The 15493-nt window shown below is 39.5% G+C and overlaps 1 protein-coding gene across 1 annotated transcript in view; it reads left to right on the top strand.

Annotated features, from left to right (window-relative positions):
- Nucleotides 1–13239, top strand: part of LOC131437456 (uncharacterized) — a 33465-nt gene extending 20226 nt beyond the window's left edge. The window contains exons 2-4 of the mRNA XM_058606824.1: nucleotides 2874–3146; nucleotides 3220–4867; nucleotides 12500–13239. Of these exons, the coding sequence (XP_058462807.1) occupies nucleotides 2874–3146; nucleotides 3220–4867; nucleotide 12500 (1922 nt within the window). The 3' untranslated portion in view covers nucleotides 12501–13239. The remainder of the gene's footprint in view (nucleotides 1–2873; nucleotides 3147–3219; nucleotides 4868–12499) is intronic.
- The last annotated feature ends 2254 nt before the right edge of the window (nucleotides 13240–15493 follow it).

Raw genomic sequence — 15493 nt, forward strand, 5'->3', positions numbered from 1 at the left:
TACTCGAAATCAACGGTAGAATGGTATACTACCAAAAATGTCACTTTTGTCCCAAAAGACATGAATCCACCAAATTGCCCACAACTTCGACCAATTGAGAAATTTTGGGAATTAACGAAGGCACATTTTAGGAAACATGTCTCGGCAGACGAAACCATTCAACAGTTCGAAAAAGATTGGAAAAAAGTGTCAAAACTTGTCGCCAAGTAGTCTGTACGGAAGTAGGAGTAGGAGGTGCGCCAGCTAGTCTACAATGCCTATGTTTGTGCTTAGGGCACATAACCGTTTTTACGCTTCTTTACGTTTCGTCTTAGACTCGTCAGCGCAGAGCAGTTCAAATTGAACTGCTTATTGCAAACTTAAACCTAACCTAAATGACCATACCTGAATCGGCCAGTATATGCCGAAAACAACGTTTTCGTTCGGCACGTCAGGAAAGACGTGGTACTTCGGTACCAAATGAATAAGTGTTTTGCAAGTAGCATTAACTTTACGTCTGCTTAGCGGTTCAAGTTGAGCTGTTTAAGTTTACATTAAGCAGTTCAATTTGAACTGCTCTGCACTGACGAGTCTAAGACGAAACGGAAAGAAAAGTAAAAACGGTTATGTGCTCTAAGCACAAACATAGGCTAACTCCTAAATGACCATACCTGAATAGTCTACAATGACTAAGTAGCAAATGTTGAGAATAATATTCTGTTGTTGTAATCTAATATTATCAGTATATCGAATAAAATGTGAAGATCTAACACTTGTGAATTTCATTTGATTTTACGTTTCGTCTTAGACTCATCAGTGCGTAGCAGTTTATGTTGAACTGCTACCTTGTAATATCAAAGAAGTGTTTTGCAAATAGCATTAACTTTACGTCTGCCTAGCGGTTTATGTTGAACCGTCAGGTCGGAGGTAGCAGTTCAACATAAACTACTACGCACTGATGAGTTTAAGACGAAACATAAAATCAAATGAAATTGGTTATGTGCACCTAGCATAAACTAAGGGGTAAAAATCTTTTTCCTCTTAAACTTACCACTTGTGAATTATTTACAGCGAAATCAAAGTGCGCCCATACTTTCTGGGACAGTCTTTACCTTTTCTTGCATGACGTAAATACTACCTATATCGAACAAAACAGATCTGCTATTATATGACATTCTAGGTGCAGACCAACGATCGAAGCCGTCGGCCGTGCACGAAAAATCAATAGGATGACATCATTTACCCTGCTGTGATTGGTTAGTGAAAACATAGGTCGATTCTAACCAATTTTTCAATAGTATGCTATTGATATACTGAAACGACGTTACCATACATGTTTAATTTAAATGTTTCCGAATCGATTGGAAGTTAAATTATATAAATTCATGTACAGATCACTGAGTTATTAGCGTTCAGAATCATGACAAAAAATCTAACGCAGCTAGTTTTCTAATTTTCAATTAACACCCGGCCACGTATAGTGAAAAGTAGCAAAACTAGCAATCTCGACTGGCTATGTGCGGTGTTCGGTGTGGTTCGCTGTGCACTGTAAACCCGATTCAAGTGAGAATGAACGTGCGACACATCACATGCACGGTGCGGTGCGTGGGAAGACTGGCGACAACTGATTCGAACATGGAAGTTTATAATTGCTAAAATACGCTCAAGTTTGCATCAGCGCATGTGAGCTAACTGAGAGTGGAAGGGTATTTTGACATCATATAATGACTACAGTATTGCTCTATCACAGCTAAAATGATATTCATCGCCCCATCTCTATCGTGGCTTCTTTCCAACCTGTTTTAGAACTATTAACAAAGCTTGTTTTAATCTCTAAATAAAAACGATTCACAATGAAAGTTGTAATTAATTAGGAACATTCTCAAATTCTAAACTAAGGTCGTCATAACAAAATCACAATCAAAGTATGTTCAATTGTTTGTAATAGGAGAATATTTCTGTTCCTGAGCTAGCACTCTTTATTGAAGCTTACTCGTGTTGAAAATCAAAAACGTGATCGATAAAAGTGTTGGTACTCTTTTCAGGAATAATCTACAATTCACTATATCTTAATGAGATACAAGTATAATGATCAGATATAATTTTTAGAGCATCCTGTTATGGTCTGTTGATCGGGTACAGTTTCCATTCTTTATAAGCGCATATTTTTGAAAAAAAATTTGGCTTGCCAGTCTGAAGACATACATAAAGTAACATCCTAAACGGAGAGAGTCAATCATGATGTTGCCTCCTTTTCTGTTCTTAATGTCTGAAATTGCTCCGTAATAGATTGAGTAATAGTGCTTACCTTTTCGGACACCAAACTCCATATAACTAGGGGAACATGTCACTTGAGCCAATTAGTTCTGATTCCGGATTGTTCGGTCGCTGGTAGTAAACGATGACTTGCTTGGCTCTACCGGGGGAAACGGAAAACATCCCTGGATCCAAATGATCTAAGAAGATGTGAGATCTGCACAAGATTGCAAGCTCTGCGGGAATCATATATAATATATTACCTTCTGATAGAAGATCGTCAATGAGGATATACTTTGCTACTACCGGGTGGTCGGTCCGGTGGGAACGGTCATGAAATTTGTATGTTCACGTATGTTAAAACAAGTAATCTAATTGATGAATCAAACATCAATCGTACTAATCTGTTTCGATTTTAATTTACATATAAATGTGCTACACTTCTTCCGACGTTTATAGTGTTAAAACGGAAATCACTCTTCGGCATCAGTTGCTAAGCAGCTGTGAAGTTGCTCCTTATTGGATAAGCAATGATTTAGAGCTTACCTGCTTTGCGCACAGTTCAGTTCAATAAATAAACTGGTTCTGATTATTCTATATATCATTTTCAAATAGGGTAATTTTTGAATATATTTCAGCTCCCGTGTTGCTGAGTGCAGAAAAGCCACCAGCCTCGCCACAGCAAACTACCTTACCGGCAAAATTTACCGACAGTATAGCGGAGGAAACCTTTTTCCAAAGTCCCACCCACAAAACAGCAAATTTCAGTGCCCGCAAACCGAAGAGGGCGATCGGTGAAATACCACTGCTAATCATTCGACCGATCGATAAGAAAAAGAAGAAGGCTCACTTCAAGGAACCAATGGTGAAGCTGATGTCCGGTGGAGTTGCTTCGTATGGAAATTATCCAGGTATGTAAAAGTTTTTCTCAGGTAGATTGTTGTGTCATTTTTTGCATCGTGAATTCAATTTTCTCATTCACAGAAATCCATACAAATGAGGGTGAAATTTTCTCTTTGGAACACATGCTGCCTATCCTTGGTCTGGAAGGGATGGTCTTTAATGGTATTCCGAAAATTGCGCACTACTCGAACCATTTCGCACAATCTCAACAGTACAAACCATCGGACACCCATTATTTCATTCAGAAAAATAAAGAACAGTTTTATCCGACGTTGACCATCAAACCAACGGAAACGGTTCCAGACCAGCAACCGATTTCCTCACCTCCTTCGCCAAATTATGCACCCGCCGTTAGCACGGAAGAACAACTTCTTAAGTTGGGTCAACAAGCATTAGGAAAACTCGAAACTCCAAGTTCGTCAGCTCAACCACAAACTTTGGTCGAAGAGAAACCGGCATTCATAAAACCGGAGCTGCTTCACACAAAATACAACTTTAACAAATTACCGATGGAAAACATGAAACTGAAAGCCATTCCCGTTAACTCTAGTCCAAACTTCGGACCTACCACGTTTTTCGCAATGCATAGCGATGGTATGAAGTTGTACAAACCGAGTTACGTACTTTCATCGCAGCCACAGTACAAATGGTCAGAAATACCGAAAAAACCACAAATGGTCAGCCCATTATCAATCAGTACCAGTTTTTATTCGTCTAAACCATCCAACGCCGAAGAAAGCTACCAGTCGCCACCGAAGATGTACCACTATGTACCACAACAACAACCACAACAAGTACAACAACAACTACAACTACAGCATCAACAACCGATGCATCAGTCGCCGATCCAGACTCACGTGAACTACTATTTCCCCAAGGAAATCGAAACTCTACCGCAACCACAACCACAAGTGCAGCAATTGCATACGAACGCACAACAACTCCAACATCCAACTGTTCCCGTGAACACGGTGCAAAACGGTGAACACGTGGACTTTGTCATACCGAAACAACCGGTTCACGAAGAAACCTCCGAAAAGCCTTACAAATCCTATCACACGCAAATGAAGTACAAACTGCAGAAGCATCCGAGCAGTCAAACTAGCAGCAATCAGCCAACATTCTACATCCACAAAGAATTTGAGTTCCCCAGTAAATCCAATGGCCACCACAGTAACAGCAACAACGTGGTAACCGAATATCACGGATCGTACAACCGGACCACCGTCGAAACGCAACACCTCCCGGAACCGGTGCCCTACTCGGCACCCCAGTATCTTCCGCTGCCACAGCCTCAACCACAGCAACAACCGGCACCGCCGGCACTCACGCTACATCAGTCGCATCCGGTTCCGCAGCCACAACCCTTCCAGCACAACTCAATCGCGCAGAGCCACTGGAAACGAAGGAATCACGAACACATCAAACCCGTCGTAGAGATCACCAGTGCGGACGAACCGGACAGTGCACACTCGCCTTCCACGATCGTGCAAACGACGAAGACGTTGCAGCGGCCGGTTGAGAAATCCACTACGGAAGTGCGAATCAACGTCAAGCACGTTCCGCAGTCTCGGACGGAGGCTAAGCCCGACAAAAAGGTCAGTGACATCGGCAATGGCAGCGGCAGCGGAAACAACAACGGAAGCAACAATAACAGCGGTAGCAACAGTACAAGTGGCAGCAGCAGCAGCACCGCGCGGCCAACAACGCGGTCTGTCCGATTGGGATGGTAAGTTTTGCATTGTTTAGTGGTTTTTTTTTCTGAAGGGCTTCTTTCTTAGCGAAAACTGACCTTTGAATCAAGGCTCGGAGTGACGAGTGTCTGGTGTTGCCACCTAACCTAACCTTACCTAACGATAGACAGATTGGAAAACTGTATATGATCAGATTCGATCGAAATAATGAAATAGTATTTTTTAAAAGCAGAAATCAAACATGCATTAGTATACACGCTAACCTAATCCTACTCAATTTAATTGTAACTATAACATAACTCTGGATACCACATTAATCTTTTCCTATCCGAGAACCTATCCCCTCTCATTTCAACAATCCTCGGATGAGAGTGAGGCTCTGAACCATTTCGCGAATAGTTTTAACTTCTGCTCGAGAGCATGGTTGATTTTGACAGTTTGATAGCTGTTTTGAGCTACGGAAAAATTTTGCAAAAAAGTGCTAGTTTCAGATGTTTTAAAATATCTCTGCTGTGTAATATGTTTATATACTGCGCCAAACACTGAACATTGAGTAAATGTCAAATTTTAAACAAAGGATTAAATCGTGCGCCAAATGGTGCACTGCCTAAATACATCTCTCATGAAGACCTTTTTGAACAGAGCATCGCAAATTTACATTTTTCATGATCGATGTACAAGAAACAACGTGTGGCACCTAATCGGCTCCATTATTCATTGGTTTTGAAAATAAGTCACCAGAGGTTGGAAAATAAGTTGATGATGATCAGGTGCGTATCAGTAAGTCGGCTAACTAAATATTAATCAACACAAATATGAAAACCACTTACACAGTTTGGTATTGTCAAGTATACTCGATTCTTCTAGTCAATTAGGTTGTTTCATCGTGTGTTTCACATGCAGGGAAGTTTAATTGGCAAAACCAATCTCCCCGGATAGGAGCTAGCTACGGGTTCGAGTCACGTCTCTGCGGTAGCGTTTTCGCCGTTTTCATTACGTAACCTTCATCTCCATCAAGAGCAACGCAAGTTTCAGTGATACCCTCTTCATTCGTGCAAAATTTCTTACCGGCGAGCATTTTTTAGGCCTGCAAACAGCCAGTAATTGCCGGGAGCCAAATCTGACGAATACGGTGGATGTGGAAGCAATTCGAAGTTTAATTCATGTAGTTTCGCCATTGTTTCGATTGACTTGTGACACGGTGTATTGTGTTGAGGAAACATTTTTTTTCTTTGCCATATGCGATCGTTTCTTTGCAATTTCAGCCTTCAAACGCTTCAATAACGCTATATAATATTCACTGTTAATACTATTTCCTTTCTCAAGATAATCGATAACTATTACACCACGCACATCCTCAAGTGCCGAGGCCATAACCTTTCCAGCCGATTGTTGTGCTTTCGGGACGAGGCTCACCAGTTGCTGCCCACTGGTGATGAATCCATGTTTCATCCATTGTCACATATCGACGCAAAATTCCGATTTGTTACGTATAAAAATGGCCAAACACTGCTTAGAATCATCAACACGATTTCGTTTTTCGTCAACAGTGACCAAAAAGCGGCACCCTTTTTGAACAGAACTTTTTTATTTTCAAATGCTCATGCAAAATGAAGCCAATACAATGCTTTGATACCTTTACGATGTCAGCTAACTCACGCAACTTCACTTTTCGATAATTTTATGAGTTTTTTTATGTTTTCTGGTGTTACCGCATCATTTGAATGTCCACTGCGTTCTGCATCATCGGTGTCTCTACGACCACGTTTGAAGTTAGCAGACCAACGTTTTATTGTTCATTTAGGAGTTATCCTAAGTTTGTGCTTTGGGCACATAACCGTTTTTACTTTTCTTTACCTTTCGCCTTAGACTTGTCAGTGCAGATCAGTTCAAATTGAACTGCTTAGTGCAAACTTAAACAGTAGTTTGTTGTTTCTGATGGAGCGGAGTCTCCAGAACACTTTTAAAGCCATCCCAAGTAACAATTTTAATATTAATAAATGCTACATAATAAATCTTACATTAAAACTTTAAACTCCACGACAGCCTACTGAAAACCTCTATAAGAGCATGTTCCTGACAAGTGGACCATTCTTCATAAGGTTTATAAAGCAAAGTGAAGAATTAGCATAAACCTGCGTTAAAACTCCAAATTCAAGAAAATTTTGAAACCAGCTTTACGATCAACATGAAATTTATTCGGAAGGAACGAATTCCGCTATGAATCAACTGTCATTTTGATAATATTTTTCTTGGCTGTGTGTGTGTCATGTCTGCTTTGAATGCAATCAGTAAGAATATGTTAGATTTTAATTACGAGTTTGAGGTTTTTCCGAACGTTTGATGAAAGCAAGTGCTCAACTGATACCTACTTGAATACTTTCATCTCTTGGAGCACCACAGGGAGGACGGCGAACGATTTGTTCAATGACTTTCAGTAAGGTGCATCTGAATATCGAAGAACTCTTTGCAAGGGATGCAACGACTGTACTGACGCATTAAAACAATATCAATCGGAGAAAGGTCACTGGAAGAAATCGAAAGCAAGCGGAAGACAAAACCGCTCTGGCCGAGAGCGTTTCCACCGGCAGTCACTTGTGTCCTGGCTGTAGACCGTTCGAAAGCACCAGAAGAATTGTTCGGATGAATGATTAGTTCACTTGCTTTTGCCTTTAATGTTTTCTATTCGAAGGTTAAAAAAATACTGATTTTACATCTATTGAAAATGTGTATTTATAGCTGAATCGGTTGTATTGTCTGATGTATACTGGCTTCCCATTGGCTGCAGTAGGAGAATGAGCGGGAGTGATGGTATTGCTATTTGTTGCTTTGCGTAGTTGACGGGCGAGAGACGCGGCATTTCCCTTCACTGAATGGATCATTCTCGAACGTTCCTTATTGATGTGTTGGTGTGTGAGTGAATTGAATGAAAGGTTGACGCTTCGCTGTTACGAATGAAAGATTGACGCTTCGCTTGCTGCGAATGGAAGGTTAACGCTTCGCTGTTGCGAACAATGCGCTTTTATTTTTATCGTGAATGTATGGATGAAAATAAGTATTATAACTAATCGCTTTGAAATAAATGCGGTTTTTGCGAAAATCTTCATGATTATGAAAATTATTTTTGTGTATCATCGTCATTTTTGTATAAAACTATTTCGTGGCGTTAAAATTTGTGCATACGTTCTGAAAATGAATCATGAAAGTCCATCATATTTCCTCGTTTTTGCATTTCGAAATTTATTTGATATCAATAAATGCTACGGTATAAAACATCATAATGGCGGCCATGAAACTTTCTTTAATGCAAATTACGCTTAACCTAAGAAGCCATAAATCAAATAGCCCACAACAAATGTGTCATAAATGTACTTTAGAACCCTCAAATTTGCTCTGAGTGAAACTGTCATCCAATGAACACGCACACACACACACAAAACTAGATTTATGGAAAAATTTAACTGACAATAATGTTTTAAAGAAAATGTTTGAAAGCAATATTAAGAGTGTTTGCATGGTTTTATTCTAGTACAAATTATTTTATTTTTACTCCATCTGTAAGTCTGGGTAAAGGGTTTTATAGAAGCTTTAAAAACTATGATATTACTTGTCAAAAGAGACACTTATTATAGTCGTCATAAAACAGGTAGTGATTGAAAAATCAATTACAAAACTCCTATAAATTATAATCAAAACCATTAGGCATTCGAATTGTTACTTGGGATTGCTTCTCTTGAACGGTATTTTTTTCCATCAAGAACCAGTGTCTAATTAACACACAAAATTGTTTTTGATCCATTGTATTGAAAATTATAAAAGTTGCGTCACTCTTAGCACAATAACGCTAAACTAATGAACAGAATATCATGAAATTTTAACAGCTGTCTTTTAAAGGTTAGTATTAACAGCGCCATCTATGTGTTAAAGCCGGGCCTTTCAGCTCATGTGTTAGTTGTATTAACATATCATTGTTTTAAACTGTTTTCCTCGTTATATACTGATTAAATTTTTTAATCAAGACGTTACAATTTCCGAAAATTGGTTCAGCCATTTTCTCATCCAGCTCGTTTTGTCTAGCAATTCAATAACCTTTCTATAGAGAAAGGTAAAACTGTTCAAGAAATGGAAAGAGAAAAGTTTGTTTTGGCGTAAACTAGCATAATCCACAAATCGAAACGGTTTTGATTCAAATTAAATTTTTTTTCCGTTTTTCGCAGCATGGATCTACTTGATGGTTTGAAAATTTTTAACATTAGTCTCTATTACCTTACCTTACCTAACAGCTATAGGCCTGGGGTGTCCTTTGCTGTATCAAGCATACGTCTCCACATAACTCGGTCCATGGCTGCTCGTCGCCAGCCACTCAAGGCACGGATGCTTCTGAGATCATCCTCCACTTGATCGATCCACGTTGCTCGCTGCGCTCCTCTTCTTCTTGTACCAGTCGTATTAGATTCAAGAACCATTTTCACTGGGCTGTCATCCGACATTCTTATGACATGCCCAGCCCAACGTAGACGTCCGATTTTAGCTGTCCGTACGATGGGTGGTTCTCCTAGCAGCAGTTGCAATTCGTGATTCATACGCCGTCTCCACGTGCCATCTTCCATCTGCACTCCGCCATAGATGGTTATCAGTACCTTTCTTTCGAAAACACTAAGGGCGTGTTGGTCCTCTGCCAACATAGTCCAGGTCTCGTGGCCATAGAGAACAACCGGTCTAATGAGCGTTTTGTAGATGGTCAATTTCGTGCGTTGGCGTACTTTTCTCGTTCGAAGGGTTTTTCTGAGTCCAAAGTACGCACGTCAAAACACGTCTATGAAATTCTCTGCTGGTGTCATTGTCGGCGGTCACCAGTGAGCCCAAATACACGACCTCGTCTACCACCTCGATATCGTCACTGTCTATCAATATTCGTGGTGGGAGGCGTAGTGTTTCTTCTCTAGAGCCTCTTCCTCTCATGTATTTGGTATTCGACGCATTTATGGTCAGTCCGATACGCCTAGCTTCAGCTTTCAGTCCGATGTAGGTTTCCGCCATCTTCTCAAGGTTACGTGTCACAATATCAATATCGTCAGCGAAGCCAAAAAGTTGTGCGGACTTTCGGAAGATCGTGCCACTCGTTCCGATCCTCGCTCTTCGAATCACACCATCCAGGGCAATATTGAACAAGATACAAGAAAGTCCATCACCTGGACGTAGCCCTCTCCGAGATTCGAAGGGACTCGAGAGCGTCCTCGGACGTAGCACATCACTCTATCTATCGTTGCTTTGACCAATCGCGTCAGTTTATCCGGGAAACCGTATTCGTGCATGATCAGCCATAGCTGCTCTCGATCGATTGTGTCGTATGCCGCTTTGAAGTCAATAGGTGATGCGTGGGTACGTTATATTCATGACACTTCTGGTGTACTTGTCTTATCACGAATATGTGATCCGCAGTGGCGCAGTGGCGCGAGCTCCAGTAATTACCGCTTGGTACGGCCCTACGAATTCCTTAGCTTTTTGTGATAGACGAGTGAGAAGGTTACCACTGTTATCTCTGCACATTTCGGCCTGTGGCGTGTAGCCTCTACGTGAGCGATTCACCTTCTCATAGAATTTCCGTGTATCATTTGCGAGGTACAGCTGTTCCATTGCTTCGCGATCTTGGTCTTCCTGGTGGCGCTCTTTCTTCCGGAAAATCGTGTTCTGTCTGTTTCGCGCCTGTCTGTATCGTTCCTCGTTCGCTCTAGTGCGGTGTTGTAGCATCCTCGCCCTTGCTGCATTCTTCTCTTCGACCAACTGCTGACATTCGCCGTCAAACCAGTCATTTCCTCGATTCGATAACCTCGTACCTAGAACGGTTGCAGCAGTGCAATTCACGGCGGCCCTTATGTTCATCCAGCCGTCTTCAAGAATCGCCGCGTCAAGCTGCTCTTCCGTTGGTAGCACTAGCTCCAGTTGTTGCGCGTATTCCTCTGCAGTACGAATGCTACGTAGCTGCTCGAGATTGAGTCCCGGCGTTCCTGTGCGGTAGTGGTCAGAATCAATGTTGGCAATGCGGTAAATGCGGACATTGACGGCGTCGGAGAAGCATCGTCCGTCGATGAGAACGTGGTCGATTTGATTTTCCGTATGTTGGTCAGATGATCTCCAGGTGGATTTGTGGATATCTTTGCGGGGGAAGAAGGTGCATCGTTGACCGTTGTCGTTTGTTACCGCGTGCAGGCTCTCCAGCCCGATCACGGGCCTGTACATTGCCTCCCGGCCTACCTGAGCATTCATGTCGCCGATGACGAGTTTTACATCCCGCCGTGGACAGCTGTCGTAGGTTCGTTCCAGCTGCGCGTAGAATGCTTCCTTCTCGTCATCGGGTCTCGTCTCATGTGGGCAGTGCACGTTGATGGTGCTGTAATTGAAGAAACGGCCGCTTTTTTCTTCAATACGCACATTCTATCACTGATTGGCTGCCACCCAATCACGCGCTGGCGCATCTTGCCCAACACTACAAATCCCTAGAACGTTGGTTCGTTCAAAGTTTGATTTTAGCGACACAGGAAATCCTTCTAAAATTCCTAATCATCCCAAAATTCTTAAAATGTACTCTTCTCACTTTGGAAAGACAACCACAATCTATGCCTCTAGTGACTGAAAAGATCTAAATTTGATTCTCCTATCATCGACAATCTTCGACTTCTTTTTCGTCGACATCAATATACTCATCATAGCTGATAACCTTCAAAAAATAAACATAGATTCACTGAACAACTCAAACCATCTTCTAAACCTTTCTAGGGTTCTTACAAACTTTGAAAACCCAATTTCTGCAGTCAAAAGAAGAAATCAAATACTCCTTGCAAATTGTGGATAAGGTGATTTTGTGAATCCTATAGAAATCAATGTCAAGATTACAATACAAGTCACAAGTCACAAGTCACAGTTTGACATTACTGAGACAAAGACTAATAAGAACTCTTAATGAATTTATTAAACATGTTACCTAATGTTACTTTTACCATTATGTATACTTATTCTGAAATTTAATAGAAATTTAATTTCTCGTTCGAACACAAAATTGAATACTGCCTCCAACTTTTCATTGGTTGTATCAGGAAAATCATGATGCTGAAAATCGTCACTAAGATTTGGGCTAGTAAATTTTTTCCTGAATTTGGATTGGTTTTTCCGATTTTCCCGATCACTTGCTACCCTGAAAATTGTGTGATTTGAAAACTATATGGCTTAAAATCGAATGAAAAAGATGAATAGCAACAACGCGACTTGAACCGAGAAACATTATATCACAAAGCACGCCAATTAATCGACTGAGTCACAGAAGCACATAGTTGCTTAATGAATTTTTGATACATTTTAATCCATACAGCGGCACTTGGTAGCCGAATGCAAATTACACTCGGAGCCTGTAAAATTCTGTACGAATGGAATATTGCCTTCATTTGACAAGTTAAGTAGTTATGAATTGTATCGTTTGTAGAATTATGTCACCTGTAAAATTCATAATTTTTTCCTGTGTAGATGTGTAGTCATTTCCAATCGACTATGAGGGGTAGAGAAAATGAATCATGTGATACTTACCGGCTTACCAAATTGCTGCTAGTGGACGACCTAATGGAAACTATATATAGGAGTAGAAAATTTTGACTAATGAGGCTCCCTACTTACAGATTCAAATCGGCCACAGCCCACGAACGAGGTCATACAAAACAAAAACACGGCAGCTACGTCCTCGAAAGAGATAATCAACGAAAGAGATACCAGAAGAGTGCATCTTGAGGCGGAAGAAATGCATGCGTGAAGACGTTGCTGTCAGCACCACATATATCATTACGCATCGGCACGGAGATTATTTGAGACCGATAACAATTTTTTTCATACAAGAGAAGATTGGAACAAAGTAAGAAAAACAATCAATGGCCCAAATAATATGAAGCTTTCTTTAATTGCCGCATTTGATACAAACACCGATTATCTGTGGCAGATGAAATTTGCGTTATTTATTCAAACTAAGGTATAATGACTTGTTGTCATTGTTGATGTTAAGGCTCATTAATATGTGTTACGTTATGTAGGTTACTTTATTATAGCTTTTGTCAGTATGGTAAAGTTGCTGAGAGGAGTGTGACTGGAGTGATGAATGTGTTGAAGTTAATGTCTGTTTGAGGGGACCTATCGTAACTAGAGTAATCTATCTGCATCGCAAACACTTTATCTTGATTTAAACATAATAGCGGCTCTACATTTCATAATATAGAATATTTCGACGAAGTATAACATATTTTCTAACCTATCTTTTAAATGTAGATATATGTTACCAGTCTGTCGAGGTTTTGATTTCGAAGTAAGGATTGCAGCATTTTTGTTGCATTTACTGTAAGACTTTATTTGACCAGCATAAGAATGAATAATTGAAGTAAATAAATATTCAACATTTTGTGGTTATTTAAAACTGAATTAAATACTTTCGTAGAACTAAAAGAAAACGTCACACTTCAAGTTTTCAGTTCCATAATCAACGAGAAACAGATTGAACAAATCGGTAGGTAACGAATGCAATAAAAATATTAAATGATTTATGCGATTTGTCATACACACTTAAAAAAATCCCTGTGATTTTACATCTTATTAGATGCACATAAATGGAGCGTCGCAATTCACGCAAATTCACGTGGAAGAACATTTAATATTGTGTCTAAAACTCCATGACATGAAATTCGTTGAAATAAAAAAAGAATACTGATAGCAACACCGCCGTGACTTGAACCGAGAATCATTAGATCGCATGTACGTCCGTTAATCGACTGAGCCACAGAAGCAAACATCTGCTTGGTTGGTAAAAGGTGCATTTAAATTCATACAGTCGTACCTGCTTGCAGAATGCAAGTTACAGTCGAAACCAGTAAAATTCAAGCTATTCTAACATTAAGTCATTACAAATGAAATTATCCGTCATTTGACGAATTAGGTCTTTATGAATTACATCGTATGAGGAATTAAGTCTCCTGTATTATTCAGATTTTTTGGTGTGTACGATTACCTCGCCACCTAGTGATGGATCCACTTATCCATCACCAACTGTATCAAGTTCTTTGTGTGCAGAAAAAATGAAATGGTTTCATACAGAACACAACGGCCAAACAGATCCTTAAACGCGACCTGGTGATAGAGTAGTTGCAGAACAAAGACAATCGCAAAAAACTAACTAACTATACTCTTAGAAAAAATGAAATTTACGCTTGACGTAAATTCAAATGTGCCGTAATTTCTTCGGTGATGACACAATATTGCATCTACTAACATGTAAATATAGATTTTGCGTCTGTCTCGATGTAAGCTTCAGTTTAATTGACTGTGAAGTTAATGATATGACTGATCTTTAGATGCTTTGTTTTGTAAATGTAAGTGAAACGCGACGCTCCTTTAATGTGCATCTATGAAGATGTAACATATTCTAAGTGTGTAACTAACAAACTAACTGAACGTAAATTCAAGCATGCCGTAATTTCTTCGGTGTAGACACAATATTACATCTACTAACGAGTAAAAATCAATTTTGCGTCTGTAACGATGTAAGCTTCAGCTAAATTAACTGTGAACTGTGTGACTTATCTTTGCATGCTTTGAATTGTGAATGTAAGTAAATCGCGACGCTCCGTTTATGTGACTCTATTAAGATGTAAATTTTTCTAAGTGTGTAGACCTTTCGATATAAAGAAATGCATCGCAACGATAAATGACTGTAAAGGTATTATATCGGTACTAGATATGTTAGTACAAGTCCAAATTCTTACAAAATTTTATAACCTTCCATTGAATTCGGTATTGGAAATCCATTTTGTTTTCTATTATTAAGTTGGCAATTTAAAGTCTTAGGAATGCAGCCAGTGAAGTGAGAGTTATTACCACAAAACACCTTAGATTAAGGTTCTATTCACAATCTTAGGGAAACAGACATTGTTGAAGAACGCAAAAGTAGTTTTCTCCGTTGTCGTAGAGTAGAAAATCGGTAAAAGAATATCATTATCAATACATAATGGTATATTTCAATGTTGGTTTGAGTACCGGAAAAAGAGTGTACATCAAGCAAGCTGATCAATGCGGAACAGTCGGCTGTTCTAATCTCTTTAAAAAGTAATGCCGAAATTCTGGAGAAAAATCTAAGTGTATACAATGAAATACCAAAATACAGTATATGAATACTTATTGAATAGGTCATATTTTATTTGAAAATTCTGATAAAAATTTCGACTAAAACAACACCGAAGTATACAAACCATTTTTCCGAGTATTTCGTTTTCAACTCCTCAGTGTATTCTATATCGAACTGGATTTATCTTACTAGTTTCAAGTGTCCTATCATGCCTGTATTGACCATACTGGATTCTGAAAGAAAATAGATTAATTATGTTCTTTACGTTTCGTCTTAGACTCGTCAGTGCAGAGCAGTTCAAATTGGTTTTATGAAGTTTGCCGGTTAGCAATAGAGATCCTGTTTCTCTTTGCAACACACTAAAATTCAGCACGTTTTAATCAATAGTTATCATTATTTGATGTTTCGACTTTTCAAATTTAGATTTTGAATAGAAGTCGTCGAGCAACATCGATGAAATTATTAATACTCTTATCCTTTCTTCAACACGAAACATTTGTTTTGACAGACG

This window comes from Malaya genurostris, chromosome 3 (assembly GCF_030247185.1).
Source record: "Malaya genurostris strain Urasoe2022 chromosome 3, Malgen_1.1, whole genome shotgun sequence".
Classification (NCBI taxonomy): Eukaryota; Metazoa; Arthropoda; class Insecta; order Diptera; family Culicidae; genus Malaya; species Malaya genurostris.